Source organism: Choloepus didactylus, chromosome 3 (genome assembly GCF_015220235.1).
Source record: "Choloepus didactylus isolate mChoDid1 chromosome 3, mChoDid1.pri, whole genome shotgun sequence".
NCBI classification, from domain to species: domain Eukaryota; kingdom Metazoa; phylum Chordata; class Mammalia; order Pilosa; family Megalonychidae; genus Choloepus; species Choloepus didactylus.
The window spans coordinates 168,216,869-168,232,268 of NC_051309.1; the positions used below are offsets into that span (position 1 = coordinate 168,216,869).

At 39.7% G+C, this 15,400-nt stretch overlaps 1 protein-coding gene across 1 annotated transcript; it reads left to right on the forward strand.

Annotated features, from left to right (window-relative positions):
• The first annotated feature begins 1,182 nt into the window (after nt 1-1,182).
• Nucleotides 1,183-10,268, forward strand: LRAT (lecithin retinol acyltransferase). The gene is made up of 2 exons (XM_037829091.1): nt 1,183-1,722; nt 6,752-10,268. The coding sequence occupies exons 1-2, from the start codon at nt 1,183-1,185 to the stop codon at nt 6,902-6,904; spliced, it is 693 nt and encodes a 230-aa protein (XP_037685019.1). The 3' UTR covers nt 6,905-10,268.
• The last annotated feature ends 5,132 nt before the right edge of the window (nt 10,269-15,400 follow it).

Below are 15,400 nucleotides of genomic sequence, written 5' to 3' on the forward strand. Positions count from 1 at the left end.
CCCCGGGACCACCCTCGCGGGTGCACCTGGATCGCGCTGCAGGCGCTCCAGAAAGGAACGCAGCGCGGGAGTCCAGGTGCGTGCGGTCCTTGCCACCCGCTTCATCCAAGGGTTTTGCCTTCTTTGGCCATCTCCGTTTTAAAAGAAAACGGCAGCGTCTCTATGGGTGAACCGAAGCTGGCTCAATGTGACCCTTAAGGCTGACAAAGTTAACATTAATTCTGTTTTCCAGCCTGCCGTTGGGGGCTTCGTCGTTTTTCGTTCTGACCGTTGGCAGCCGCGCGCTCAACGGTCACCGGTGCCGCGAGTTCCCCTCACCCGCACGCCCCGTCCGGGCGCGCGGAAGGCTCCTCCAGCGCGCTCTAAGAAAAAGCGGGAGTCTTGGAATTTAAAGGGGAGGGTCCTAGGAAGGAATCCACAGGCTCTCGAGGCGAGCACAATTCTCAGAGTAAACACTTCCTAAAGTCGAGGTCTCCGGGTATCCATCCCCGGTCAGAAACCTCGCTCGAGGGGACTTTCTACCGAAAAAGACCCCGAAGCTCGGGGAACGTGCTGCTGTCCCTGCAGGTGGAAAATCTTTCGCGCCGTCACGCCTTCAGTCTCGACTTTCCTGAATAGGTCAATTAAAGGCCGGAAGTGCTTGGGTCTTGAGTGCAAGCGGTAGCCGCGGCGGAAAAGGGTCTTCAAGCAAAACTCGAGAGCCGGGACGTGGCCCGCCTCCTTCCAAAGAGCTGACAGCCCCGCGCGCTCCTCGCCGCGCGCGGCGCTCACCGTCTGCGCCCAATCTACGCTCTCGTCGGGTCTGTGACGGCGTTCGGCCCCGCCCCCCTCGACGGCAATAAAAAGCTGCTGCGAAGGCGACGGTCCCGAGCACCGCGTGCGGCCCTGCGCTCTCGCCCGCCTCCCAGGTGCGTTCCTCAGCCGGCTTCTCGCTGCGCGGGTCCCTCTGTCCTGGCGGTCGGCCGCCGCAAGTCCCTCGTTCTCCTCCGTCCCCAGCGCAGCGCGTCTGACTCAGTCGCTAGACTTCTTTCCCTCCCTCCTTTCTCTCCCTCCCTCCTCGGCAGCCGCCTCCCCCTTGGCCGCAGGCCGCTGCCCTGCAGGCGAGCAGCAGCACAGCGCTTCTGTCCCGCGAACTCACCTGGCGCGGCGGCAGCTCCCCCAAGACTCGCTCTTCCCTGCAGGATGAAGAACTCAGTGCTGGAGGTGGTGTCCCTACTGCTGGAGAAGCTGCTCTTCATCTCCAGCCTCAAGCTCTTCAGTTCAGGCGCCCCGGGAGAGAACAAGACGAGGGGCAGTTGCTCCGAGATCAATTCTTTCCTTCGCGGCGACGTGCTGGAGGTGCCCCGGACCCATCTGACCCACTATGGTATCTATCTGGGCGACAACCGCGTCGCCCACTTGATGCCCGACATTCTCCTGGCCCTGACTGGCGACAGGGGGCTCAGGCAGAAGGTCGTTTCCAACAAGCGTCTCATCCTGGGCGTCATCGGCAAGGTGGCCAGCGTTCGCGTGGACACCGTGGAGGACTTCGCCTACGGAGCCGACATCCTGGTCAATCACCTGGACGAGTTCCTCAAGAAGAAGGCGCTGGTCAACGAAGAGGTGGCGCGGAGGGCGGAGAAGCTGCTGGGCGTGACCACCTACAGCCTACTGTGGAACAACTGCGAGCACTTCGTGACCTACTGCAGATACGGCACCTCCATCAGCCCCCAGGCCGACAAGGTACTGCGTGTGACTCGGGGGGGGGGGGGCGGTGCGGGTGGACTCGGTCGCGAAGCCCCCTCGCATCCGGTACCTCCCATCCCCCAGGAACCAGGGATCTTTCTCTTGGCCACCTCCCTCTCCATTTCTACACCTTTTTAAAATTCTAGATTAAGTAATGAAAGCTTTGGTGTGACTAAGGGAGGCTAAATAATAATATTAATAATAACAATAATAATAATTATTATTATAAACCGCGATGTGCCTTGCAGAATATTTCGAAATGCGCGGTCAAAGAGGTTGGCTCTGCAGTACCGCTCCGAGTGATTACAGAGAGCCCACCAGTTATTGCTACAGAAGTCATCAATGTGTCCACCCACAATGCCGTTCAAATGACAAAGGGCAGGTGACTCGGGATCACAGGAATTCTGTCGCCCTGTGCTTGCAACCTTTTTCCAAGAATTACGATTGAAAGAAAGGTGTCTGGCTTACATATTTAATAGTAATGCTATATACAAATTGCTGTGCCTTTACAAAAAGGAAGCGTGTAGTTTTCCTCCTCTAAACTGTAGAGTGAATTCCCTTTGCTGATTATAAAATACTACCAAATTTTCCAGTAAGAGGACCTCCCTGATCCCTTACTCATGTGTCTGTACTTCAGAGAGGTCTTTTACCTAAATTTTTTGTTTGTTTGAATCTGCTTCCTCGTTGTTAAAGCATCCTTTTACCCATTAGCAAAGGAGGGTTAGATTGTTTCTGGGTTTCCCAGAAATCAAAACAGTTAACTCTCAGGAAGAGCCATTAAATGTTGGAAGGTAATTTTATGAGTAGTTTGAAAACACAGTATTAGAAATTAAGATTATTAAATTACCCACAAAGCCAAAGGAAAAAATAGATTTGTATATGCTTTTGAAACCACTTAGCTTTTTTTTTTTAAATTCAGTTTTTTTGAAATATACTCACATACCATACAGTCATCCGTGGTGTACAATCAACTGTTCACAGCAAAATCATATAGTTGTGCATTCATCACCCCAGTCTATTTTTGAACATTTTCCTTACATCAGAAAGAATCAGAGTAAGAATAAAAAATAAAAGTAAAAAAGAGTACCCAAATCATCCCCCCCATCCACCCTATTTTTCATTTAGTTTTTGTCCCCATTTTTCTATTCATCCATCCATATACTGATAAAGGGAGTGTGATCCACAAGGAAACAGCTTAACTTTTAACATTAACATTTTAAGCCTGAGACTTTGAGAGCTATTGAGTGTTTACCTTTCACAGATAGAAACCTGGGTAATCACATAATGAGTTTCAATGTTAGTCTCCATGTTTAGTTATTTGTTTTGACCAAAAATAAATAAATATGTGTGTGTGTGTGTGTGTGTGTGAGTGTGAGTCTATCCACCTTTCACAGATAGAAACCTGGGTAATCACATAATGACTTTCAGTGTTAGTCTCCATGTTTAGTTATTTGTTTTGACCAAAAATAAATAAATATATATATGTGTGTGTGAGTGTGAGTCTATCCAATTTTTAATTGCTGTACATCTTGATTAATTTTTGACTCATGTGGGAAAATCCATCTCCTCTCTGGCAGAGGATGAAAGTATTATGCTTTTATACATCAGTATATGAAACTCCATTTAGATTTTATAGAGCCACAACAGACTCAATCTAGGAAGGGTCTGGCATCTTTTCCAAGTAAAATAAAAACATAGAGCACTGTGCAGTGATTGAAGAATCAAAGCTCTTTAGGCCCGGCCAGCTTGAAATGAACTTTACCACATTTACAAACACTGGCTCCCAAAGTGTACAAAAGGAAACACGTCAGATTCACTTAGGAACCAAGCAAATCGTTTCTCTAAGGAAAAACAGTATTTCTATCCAGTAATTAGGAGTTACTCTTTCATGGAACACATATAGCACTGTATTATATATTTGTACAGAAAAACAGTACAAGTCCTTTTTTTAAGGTGGTAAAATGTTTAATCTACATAAATAACTAGTTGGAATAGTTTTTCATCTTTGAAAACATTGACAGGTTTTACAGAAGTAGAGAAGTGTTTAATTGCTGTTGCTGCATAGCACCTTCTGTGAAACTGAGTTTTTGTCTTCACTTTGAATGGTCTAACAAACAATTTGGCCACAGAGTAGATTTCCCGGGGAAAAAAAAATCCCATCTCAAATTTTCCAATTCTAAGAAGTTTTTTGAACATGTGCTAAGAGAAGGAGGTCATTAATACTGAAGGAGGACTGGTTTCTACTCTTCAGAAACATAAGGAATTATTTGATTCTTGGTCAAATTATTGAGTACTCTTACATACAAATATCTAGTTAATGTGAGAGTTGCAAACTTTTCTCCTAAACTTGTTTGTAAAAACTCTCAGAAACACTTTCCTTGGGAAAACACTGCAACTAATTTCAAGATGAACTAGAAAATATACCCTTCTTTGTGGTAGTCTATTTTTTTACAGGTTTAGAAATCAAAAAATTAAGAGATTTTTGTATTGCTGCTGATAATCTGTCAGTATTTTGTAAACTATAAATCCCTCTAAATAGTAATTTTTACTATTCCTTATATTTTTCCTACTGTTTTTTGCTTTGGCAATACAGCCTTTTCTTGCCAAAATGAATGCATACCCCTTTCTCTTGGGGGAACTCAGTGCTCACAAAAATGCCCTGGCTTCTTTTTTTAAAATACAGTTTTATTGAGATATATTCACATACCCTACAATCACCCATAGTGTACAGTTATTCACGGTACATCATATAGTTGTGCATTCTTCACCAGAATCAATTTTTTTAATTAGATTCAGTTTTATTGAGATATATTCACATACCATACAATCATCCATAGTGTACAGTCATCTCCACAGTACCATCATACAGTTATGCATTCATCACCCCAAGCTATTTTCGAACATTTTCCTTACATCAGAAAGAATCAAAATAAGAATAAAAAATAAATGTAAAAAAGAACACCCAAATCATCCCCCCATCCCACCCTATTTTTCATTTAGTTTTTTGCCCCCATTTTTCTACTCATCTATCCATACACTAGATAAAGGGAATGTGATCCCCAAGGTTTTCACAATCACACTGTCACCCCCTGTAAGCTACATCGTTATACAATTGTCTTCAGGAGTCCAGACTACTAGGTTGGAGTTTGATAGCTTCAGGTATTTATTTCTAGCTATTCCAATACATTCAAACCTAAAAGGTGTTATCTATATAGAGCATAAGAATGTCCACCAGAGTGACCTCTTGACTCCATTTGAAATCTCTCAGCCACTGAAACTGCATTTCCTTTCATATTGCATCCGCCTTTTGGTCAAGAAGATATTCTCAATCCCACGATGCTGTGTCCAGACAGAATCAATTTTTTTCCTTACCCCCCACCCCCAAATAAAAATAAAAGTAAAAAAGAACACCTAGAACATTCCATCCCCCCATCCCACCCTATTTTTCATTTGGTTTTTGTCCCTATATTTCTACTCAATCTGTCTATACACTGGAAAAAGGGAGCGTGAGCCACAATGGTTTCACAATCACACACTCTTGCCATGTAAGCTACATTGTTATACAGTCATCTTCAAGAATCAAGGCTACTGGGTTGCAGTTTGACAGTTTTGGGTATTTCCTTCTGGCTATTCTAATACACCAAAAACTAAAAAGGGATCTCTATTAGTGCATAAGAATGTCCTCCAGAGTGACCTCTTGACTCCGTTTGAAATCTCTCAGCCACTGAATCTATTTTGTTTCATTTTTCTTCCCCTTTTCGTCAAGAAGATTTTCTCAGTCCCATGATGCTGGGTCCAGGCTCATCCCTGCTCCCCAGGCTTCTTAACACCTTCTAGAAAAGTGGGACATTTCCACCACTATTGAGCACCACTAGAGAAGTCTCTGGGGACAGTAGCCAAGTGAACAAGCACAGAATATTTGAAATAAGCTGCCCCTTGAGAAAATCTGCTTGTGAGAGGAAAAAAGTCCACAATTACTCTCTTTTTGCCTTAATTTAAAAAATATTGGAAAAAGATAGAACAAACATAACTGTATCAAGCAATCTTACTCATTTTACCTAAATGTATGTCTTCCCATTACTTGCCAAGCTTCTTCCTCACCGACCTGAACACTTCATTCGGTTTGATACTCACCACTTTAAGATTGTATACATGTTACTCAGTGCCTTGTTAGGGTAGTTAAAAAAAAAAAAAGGCATATGATATGTTTGTTATGTAAATAGACCAACATCTGGATAGCTAATAAGATGTTTCACATTTGTTTAGATACCACATAAAAGTGTGACTAGAGATGACCTTATTCTTATTGTCAAGATAGTATATTAATATGTAATTATTTTTCTAAGGAAAAAATTACACATATTAGGAGAATGCTTTCCTCTAGAGTAGGAGTCATGTTTAATTTATCTTTATTTCCAGCAGCCAAATAGGTGTCACCTAGTTGATGACTTTGTTTCATTGAGGCAGTGAATGTGCTGTAACAGCAAAAGAAGACTATGTCTTTACATTTTGAAAGCTATAAGCAAGTTATTTTTGGTATCACCACATTTTTGAATGCTGAATTGGAGGAATTGAATTCACTAATAATAATAGGCTAGATTCTGTTCTGTTTACTGAAGATTAGAGACCTTTTTGCTCTTCTAATTTTAGAATATGTCCTTGTTGTTGATAAGCGGGTTTGTGTTGTTTTAAACCTTTAATCCTGAATAAATTCTACATGGTTACATTATTTTCTACACTTTTCTTTAAAAGTCCTACATTTATAAAGGCAGCTGCCATTATTAACCCCGTTGCCTAAGGCATCATGTCAGCAATAATGACTTAATCAGAGTGGCTACTGTGGGTTGTGGAATCAAGAAACTGGCCTGTTGCATCTTACATTCTTTCATAAGTCATAGGGGAAACTCTAATTCTTTTGGTAGACAGAATGTACCTGGGAAAACTGTACTTTACTATTTGGTGTATGTGATTCTTCTTTTAAAAGGTTTAGCCACCTTTTCTAATATACTTTAATTTTATTTTTCAGTTTTGTGAGAATGTGAAGATAATTATTCGTGATCAGAGAAGTGTTCTTGCTTCAGCAGTCTTGGGATTGGCGTCTATAGTTTGTCTGGGCTTGGCATCATATACTACCCTTCCTGCAATTTTTATTCCATTCTGTCTATGGATGGTGGGCTAACTTCACACACCTGTGTCAGTGTGTGTATTCTGTGTGTAAATATGTTCATATTTATAGAGCACGAATCAGTATAAGCATTGTTGAAAAAATGTGACCTGTAACCCTGTGTTCTGGATAAAAATGTGATTAAGAATCACGCAGAGTGCTTACTGTGTAAGTCCAAGAACAAAAGGCCTTCAAAATCCTATCAGGGAGTTCAGTTTTAAATCACCTTCCAAGCCTTGAAAACATGACAACTTGTGATAGAATTCAGCAATACAAGTCAGCCAGCCCCTAAGATGATGTCCACAGGAGATTTATTTGTGTTATTTTTCTCTCCTGTAATCATTGTTCTTCTCAGTTAGGTTGGTATTTAAAGATTGGAAGTCTTATGAATAAGATCACCATCTTTATTGTAAATTCATCCTGTTTCATTGAAAAAATATTAAGTCAAAGAATTTTTCTCATTCAGATGAAAATGTTTGATGAATATCAAAAAGAAAAAAATTCACAATCCTGTTTTCATGTTATTTTATATAATCCCCAAGAGGGTAACAATATTTTGTTTTCATTACTTGAACCAGTATTGGTAAAGGTAAGGTTTAAAGTAACCTACCAGAATCTATCAAATCTTTTGTGTCTTCCTGCAGAAATAGCTACTATAGTATCACTTGAACAATTTGATTTGACTTTATTTACTAGGAAGCCTGGCATTCGTTATTTTTTTCCTTTTCTTGCCACTTTGGGAGGTAAGTGTAGGATTGAAGTAATTTGGGTATTTTTGTGTGTGCCTCAAATGAAGATGCAGATATCCATATTCACACATACTGATGAAAGCCAAATTAAGTTTGTTTTGATTGCTTTGTTATGGTACTAGTGTAGTTATTATAGAACATCTGTAGAAGTAAATGTAAAAGCAAGTTCAGTCCAATTCTTATGTTCTTGGGTCTGTGCTATAACTTGTATATATATATTGTTGGATGGCTTATATTTTAAAGCATTTGCTAATGTACTTTATAATTTAAAAAATTCTCAGATTTGTCTTCTAGTCAGGTTTTTCATTTCATTTCTGAGTAAGTGTAGTTAATTTCCTTAAAGGAAGGATGCCACAGCAATGTGTAAAACCCAACAGATAGGACTGAAGGACATAACTGTTTGAAATAATTTTTAAGTGTCTTAGTACCATCAGACATGTAAATTGATTACACTGAAGCTGTTACAAAATCAGAGTTGAGATGTAGCAATGTTAAAACAAGCATTCAAATACTTTGCAAATTTACCAAATTGTAAAAATTAAGCCACAAGCTAGACTTGCATTTGAACTATTGAAGTTGCCCTAAAACTAATCTTAAGTATTTACAGATAAAGGCAATCACTATGTGAACTCCATTGTGTTAGTGGTTTTTCACTTATTGTATATTGCCCTTGTAGCAATTATTTAAATAAATTGTTTTTTTTTTAAATATGGTGTCCTTATAATTAATACCTTTTTTTGCAGACTTTAGTATTGCAGGCAGCAAAAAACCACTGTCTGATGTTAAGTCTGAGTTCAAAGATAATGACCCCTTATTAAATATCAAGTTCTTTAGATTGGAATTAACATAAGTAATCTTGACTCACTTCATATAATTAAAGCAAGGTTCAGTTTATCGTTTTAAAGTTTATTGAGTGCTCATTATATGCCAGGACTGACCTGCTGCCATTTCAAGGTCTAGAATCAGTATTGTTATTATTTTTAACTACCTGTAATACAGTGTATACAGTGCTATGGAAATACAGGTGAAGAAGCAATCATGTCTGCCTGAAGAATCAGAGAAGCATTAGGCTGAGAACAATGTGAGGTGTTCTTATCTCCTGATGTGTTCCACTGCCTCTGGAAAGAGGGACCTGGAAGGAAGGTTTTATTTATCAAATGTTCAGCAACACTAGAATTTATTGAACTTCTTGAGAAAGGAAGGTTTTCGTTTGGTTTGTTGTACTTGTTTTGTTTAGTTGCTTAAAAAGGTAGAAAGAGAAGCATATATTCCTGATTCTGGTTATGGAAAAAACCCTGAGCCATTAATGTGCCTAGTAACTTGGGGCTGTTCATGAATTTCCCTGTGCTTCCTTAGTTAAGATTCATCCTTATGGTCTTGATAGTCTGTTATATTTCTAAATTTCTCATTCTAACTTGTGAATGAGAACCAAGTAGCATCTACTGGAGATTTTTATTGCTTATTTTGTTCTTTGCCTTCCCTAGACTAACGTCAAATCAGGACTAGCTGCAGCTAAGATGAATTAATGGAAGTCAAAAACTAGGCAGGTGTCGGGGATAGAAAAGATGAATGGGACATAGGCCCTTTCTTCAAGGTTTATGACTTAATAGAGGATACATGGATGTGTTAAGATCTACAGCTGACTTCTGATAGGGCTGACTGATAGAGGAAAAGAAGTGGCTGGTTTTGACTGAATTAGGAAAGGCAATAATGATAGAGATCTTGTAGTGAGATTTAAAAGATGGATATATGTTCTCCAGAGTGACAGATTTGGGGCAGGACATTCCAGGCAGTGGGAATAGTGTGAGCAAATGCATGAAAACTGCCAACAATATGCCTGTCACCTAGACATGAGGTACTCTACTCTTTGTTGACTGAAAGCATGACGCTGCAAGGGACATCAGGAAAATTGCAAGTGGTTCAGAGGCTAGAGCAGAGGAAGGCTAGTGAGAGAATAGTTGGAAAAGGAAAACAATGGTCAGGTGGTGCAAGCCTTGTGTAGCCCAAGACTTTTGGACTTTATGAACAGGCAGTGGAGATAAGGGGTTCAGAAAGTAACTCCCAATGGAAGGATGAGGGCCTGAGGCAAGACAGGATAAGGGACAGTTATCAGGAGATCAGCTGTGGCCTTCAGGCCTCAAATAAGGGCCTGCAGTTGTTAGGGTTAGAAGCAAACACGTCAAGGAACTGTCAACAGAATTTAACCAAATCCTTGTATTTGACTCATGAATAACTTTTGATAGAGTGTTAGGAAGACGTCATGTACCTTCTTTGCCAGAAAATAGATTCCTGCAAAATAAATTAACTAGGTGACTTGTGTGTATGTTGGATACCCCTGATGTTTGCTCTGTTGGATATGTTTCTTTCTAAGGACAAAGTGAATATGGATTTGTTGTTTTAAAAAAAATTTTCAGAGTATAGATATATTATTTTTCCATTTTCTGTTTCAACTATTGTTAACTGTCATATCAGAAATGTTTTCTAGCAATAACAAAGTTATGCCAACGACAAAAGTTTCTTGATATAGGTGAGAAGCATATAACAAACAGTTAACAAACTTTGTTTTATAATATTTATCTATTTACCCAAGCCCAGATATGTTAGCTCAAATAACTTTATATCTGGTATACATGCACATCAAATAAAAGTAGTTTTGCATACTGTCTTCTATTGTCTTTGAATTTGAAATACATAAAGCAGACCATGAACATTTTCTTGTATATAGCCTGAAGAAGTTTGTCTCTCAAGCTTCTTTCACTGAACATAGTTTTATATATTTTAAATTAAAACGTTTTGTGGATCTACCTTAAGACTTATATAATCTATGTTATCTACATCTTGAAGCCTACCTTGATTGTCAAAATGGAGTCTGTGTAACATTAAACAGATCTCTTCTCCATTTCACAAAGTTAAGCAACAACAGGCTTCAGTGCCCCTATAACCAGCTATGTAATGCCTGCAAGGCAACATGCAGCTTTCCTCTCGCCTGGGCTGGGTGGGGATGACGTTAGAGTGGGCGCAAGTGCCGGGCCAGTCTTACAATGCATTCATAGCATTGCAAAGGATCACAGAAGATACTTGGCTGGACCTTTCATACCCAGCCACATTTTACAGCCATGGAAAATCATTTTGTGATTATATAAGTAGTTAGTCTGCCACATGCAAAAGAATGAATTTGGACCATACCTCACACCATATACAAAAACTTAACTAACTCAAAATGGAAAAGTGATCTAAATATAAGGACTAAAACCATAAAACTTTTAGAAGACAATATATGGGTAAATCTTCGATTAGATTTGATGATGGATTCTTATATATGACACCAAAAGCATGAGTAATAAATGAAAAAATAGGTAAATTGGACTTCATCAAAGTTTAAAACTTGTACTGATAAGGACATTATCAAGAAAGTAAAAATACAACCTGTAGAATGGGAGAAAATATTTGCAAATCATATATCTGGCAAAGATCTGGTTTCCGTAATATATGAAGAATTCTTTGAACTCAACAACAAAAAGACAAACAACCTAATAAAAAATGGGCAAAGAACTTGAATAGACATTTCTCCAAAAACGATATGCAAATGACCAACACACATGAAAAGATGCTCAACATCATTAGTTGTTAGGCAAATCAAAACCACAATGAGATGCCACTTCACACCTACTAGAATGACTAATTTTTTTTTTAAAGAAAAATAGTATTTGTGAGGATAAGGAGAAATTGGAACACTTGTATATTGCTAGTGGGAATGTAAAATTTTCCAGCTGCTGTGGAAGTCAGTTCCTCAAAAAGTTAAACATAGAATTTCTGTATGACCCAGCAATTCCACTCCTAGGAATACACCCTCAAGAATTGAAAAGAGGTACTCAAACAAATAAATGTACATGCATGTTCACAGCCGCACAATTCCCAATAGCCAAAAGGTAGGAAGAACCCAAATGTCCATCAAAGGATGAACGAATTGTGGTATATAAATAGAATATTATTCAGCCATAAAAAGGGAATGGAATACTGATAGATGCTGCAAAGCAGATGCATCTAAAAAAACATTATGCTAAGTGAAAGAAGCTAGACACAAATGGCCACAAGTTATATATACATGATTCCATCCCAGAATAGTAAATCCATAGAGAGAGAAAGCAGATTGGTGGTTGCCAGGAGCTGGGGGGAAGCAGGAAATAGGGAGTAACTGCTCAAGGGTGCAGGGTTTCTTTTTGGGGTGATGAAATATAGAGATGGAGGTTGCACAATGCTGGGTATGTACTAAATGCCACCGAATTGTCCGTTTTTAACACAATTCATTTTATGCAAATTGTACCTTAATAAAAAAATCAATCTGATTCAGAACTTGGCTACAGATTTCCTTCCACTCCACCAAATTGGCTCCTGAGGGCTCCCTGGAATTGGACCAGCTTTCCTCCAATAAATGGATTAATTTCTCACATACCTTCTACGCACTAAGCAGGGCCACATGAGGATGAACTACTTAGGATCATAGTCATGCAGTTGCTCAGTCTAATGAGAAAGTGACAAGTAAATAGATTTTAAAACAATGTGATAAGTTTGTGCAGGTGTCAGGAAAGGAGAGAGATGAGACCCTTACTTGTCTGCTGGGGGCCAGTGAAGGAGATGTATATTAAAGAAGTCTTCTTTGATATCTTAATTAGGTTTTAAAGAATGTGAATATTTAAGGTGGAAAAGGCTTCCCTTTTCAAGGCCATTTCAGGTCCATGGAGCAGTAAATACGAAGGCTTACAATCAAGAGCATTCATATCACAGTTCAGATACTATAGATAGATAAGAACAATAACCTCTGTTCACGAGGGCCAGTGAGAGGAATGGGTGAGAAATGATGTTGTGAACAAGGCAGGATCATGAAGGACTTTGCCCTCTAAAAGTCTGAACTAGAAAGAAAGCTTTTCCCAGACTTTACGCTCTCCTGGGATGAGTGTTATGATGGTGCAGTTTTGTGAACACATTTGGAATAGGGATGGAGTTAGGCTCTTCTGGGTTTTGAGGGAAAGAAACTCAAGTCTTCCTGATGGGGGTTTATTGAAGGATACATGGAGAAGTGGGGAAGTACAGGGACCATCACAGCAGGCGAGTGGGTACTTCTCCCTGTTCGGCTCATAGTTGCCCCATGTCCCAACAGCAACCCTAGGGGCATCCTCTTCCTGGCTCAAGATGAGATTCTGTCCCTGCATTTTCCATTGACCTTATAAGAACCACTCCCATGGCTGCCTACCTCTCAATATATCATTGTTTCTGCTGTATCATGGCATCCATTACTACCTTCAATCTGTTTCTTTTTGCTTCTGTTCCACTCTACTGGGTCTCTGTCTCTTATTTAAAATTACCATAGGATATAATTAGGCTGATCAGTCACTATGCAATATACAGTGGTCATAATGAATAAAACTGTCCAGCCAGGCTAATTCACAGGCCATTGGTCCCTGTCATGTCCTTTAGGTCAGGTATCTTCAGGTCAAGTGACATCCTTGGGCCAATCAGTTCTTGCCAAGTTACACAACCATGTGCCCTTGTTTCAGGGTCTGCTTCCAGAGGAACCCAACTTAAGTACCGATGCTTGTATTTATTTCCCTCATCCACAGGAATGTTAATTTCCTATTTTCATTCCATTCCAGGAAAGACTGGTCAAGAGCAGCCAAGGAGGAATGAATTTTAAAAGATAAGAATATGAATAGTATCTAGAAATAGAAGTGAGATAAAACTGAATAGCATTCACATGGGATTTGACAATGAAGGAGACCATGAGTGACACTGATTAGTTAGTACTCCTGCAATGCTGGTAAGTGTGTGTTATAGGGTTGGGGGAGAAGAACAATGATTAATATCAAAGTTCCAATGAAATCAACCAACATTCCTATTTCTACTGGCTCCTTTAGAAAGAACACAAATAATAGGGTCAGAATCATTGAGAAGCAATAGAAATTGAAAAGTATGGCCTAAGTCTCTGAACTCTTGAGCTCTCATTCAAACAGTCTGTGGAGGGCTGTCCTTTACTGTTCCTTCCCTTTAACAGAACAATGGTACAGAGAGACTGAGACACATTGCAAGACTCAGATTCAAACTCTTCTGGAACTTTTTTGAGTAGTATGACCTCATAAGTTCTTCAGATACTCTACAATTAAAATACTCATTGCAAAAGCATCCTAATGGATTTTAAATAAGACCAAGTGGCTAACATGTCCAACTAAAACTGGGCAAAATAATGGTCTTATCCCATTGTCCTGTACTCATTCAGTACAGGTAGAATTTTGAGGCCACTTTTTTGGTACTTGATGGAATTACATACCCTTCGAAGAAGAATGTGTTAGTAATCTCACAGGAAAATCTCGTTTATGTTGTGCCAAAAAAAGAGCTGAAATTCTAAAATTTATTAGATAAACAGCCCTCCTCTCCTAAGCTTGGCTTGGCTTGCAGCTGCCCCCAAGTATCTGTTCAGGCTGAAGAACTAGAGCTTAAGCTCCTTGTTGGTACAGATACCTAACTGATCGGGTGTCTCACTGCTGGGTGGCAACCAAGAAGGTGGCAACTCCTACATGCTTGATCAATATCCAGATTCATTTCCTCTCCAAGACCCCCCTAACTCTGCCTACCCCCCACACCACTTCCACACCAGGCATAATTTTCCTGGATAAGAAGTAAAGGTGACAATAACCTTTGTGAAAATTATTTTTTAAAAAATAAAGGAATTTAAGGCATAAGAAGAGATGGGAGAAAATCAGAAAATGAAGAGAATAAGGAAGTGCATTTATAGTTCCATGGTGTGGAACGGCTTGCTCCTTTGTAAGTTACCAGCTACACCACCGCGACTTCTCTGGTTGCTGATGCTGCTGTAGCAGCTGGATGTCTCCTTAAGTGGCTCAGTGAGATTTCCCCACTTTGCTAGTGTTCATTCTCCTGACCACTCTGGAACCAAGTGCTATGGTGAGCTTTTCTCAAAAGACATTCTGAGAAAATGTCCTTTTTTCATTTATTCTCTACACACCTCAGTTGTGGGATTCCAGGACTCCTCAGGTGTAGAAACACAGACTTTTAGAGCAGTCCTTCTCAAAATAAGGGCCTTTACTTGGTTTTCCTGCTGGGTCTCAAACCGATCCCCTAAAAAAGTAAGCCCATTCTTTGTTTTTTACTAGAAAGTGACAATGGATGGGGTCAATGAGTTGCAACATCTTTTGTCCCTTTTAATGGGGACAGAAATTAAAGTTTAAGTCACTTTTTGAGAAGACTATGTGGTTTGGGCGTGATCTGAAAGAGTTGCAATCATGGCGTAGAATAAGAGTTTAGAAGTTTACCCCCTTTCAGTAGTAATTAAGTATAATTGATTATAATTTGTAAATTTGCTGGTTTCCTCTTTATCTTTTATCATTATTTATTTTTTGTTACTTAGAAAAAGAATTAACTTTCATTCTGGGAACTTTATCTTTTTTTTTTTCTTTCCCTGATGTAAAAGGAAAATTTGTGTTCCTCTCCCTCATCATATCCAGTCTCAGATGCTCTCAGTAAGGCATCTTCAGTCAGAAGTGGATGGCCATGGCAACTTGTAGTGTGATGGTTTATTGAATCAGAAGAAAAAACATGTTCAGAGCTCCCAGGTGGCAGAGCTAGAAGAGTAGACAGGAGCCAATCCAATCCCCTCACTTTATATGCAAGTTAGAGGTTGAGTGTAACAAAGGTCCCAAGGAGGTTTTGTGAAAGAACCAGAATAAAAACCTGATTCTCTTGACATCTA

Excerpts from the sequence above, each read along its gene's own strand:
- LRAT (XM_037829091.1), top strand. The coding sequence starts at position 1,183 with ATGAAGAACTCAGTGCTGGAGGTGGTGTCCCTACTGCTGGAGAAGCTG. Across the intron at positions 1,723-6,751 it reads TCAGCCCCCAGGCCGACAAG|TTTTGTGAGAATGTGAAGAT; the intron begins GTACTGCGTGTG and ends TTTATTTTTCAG.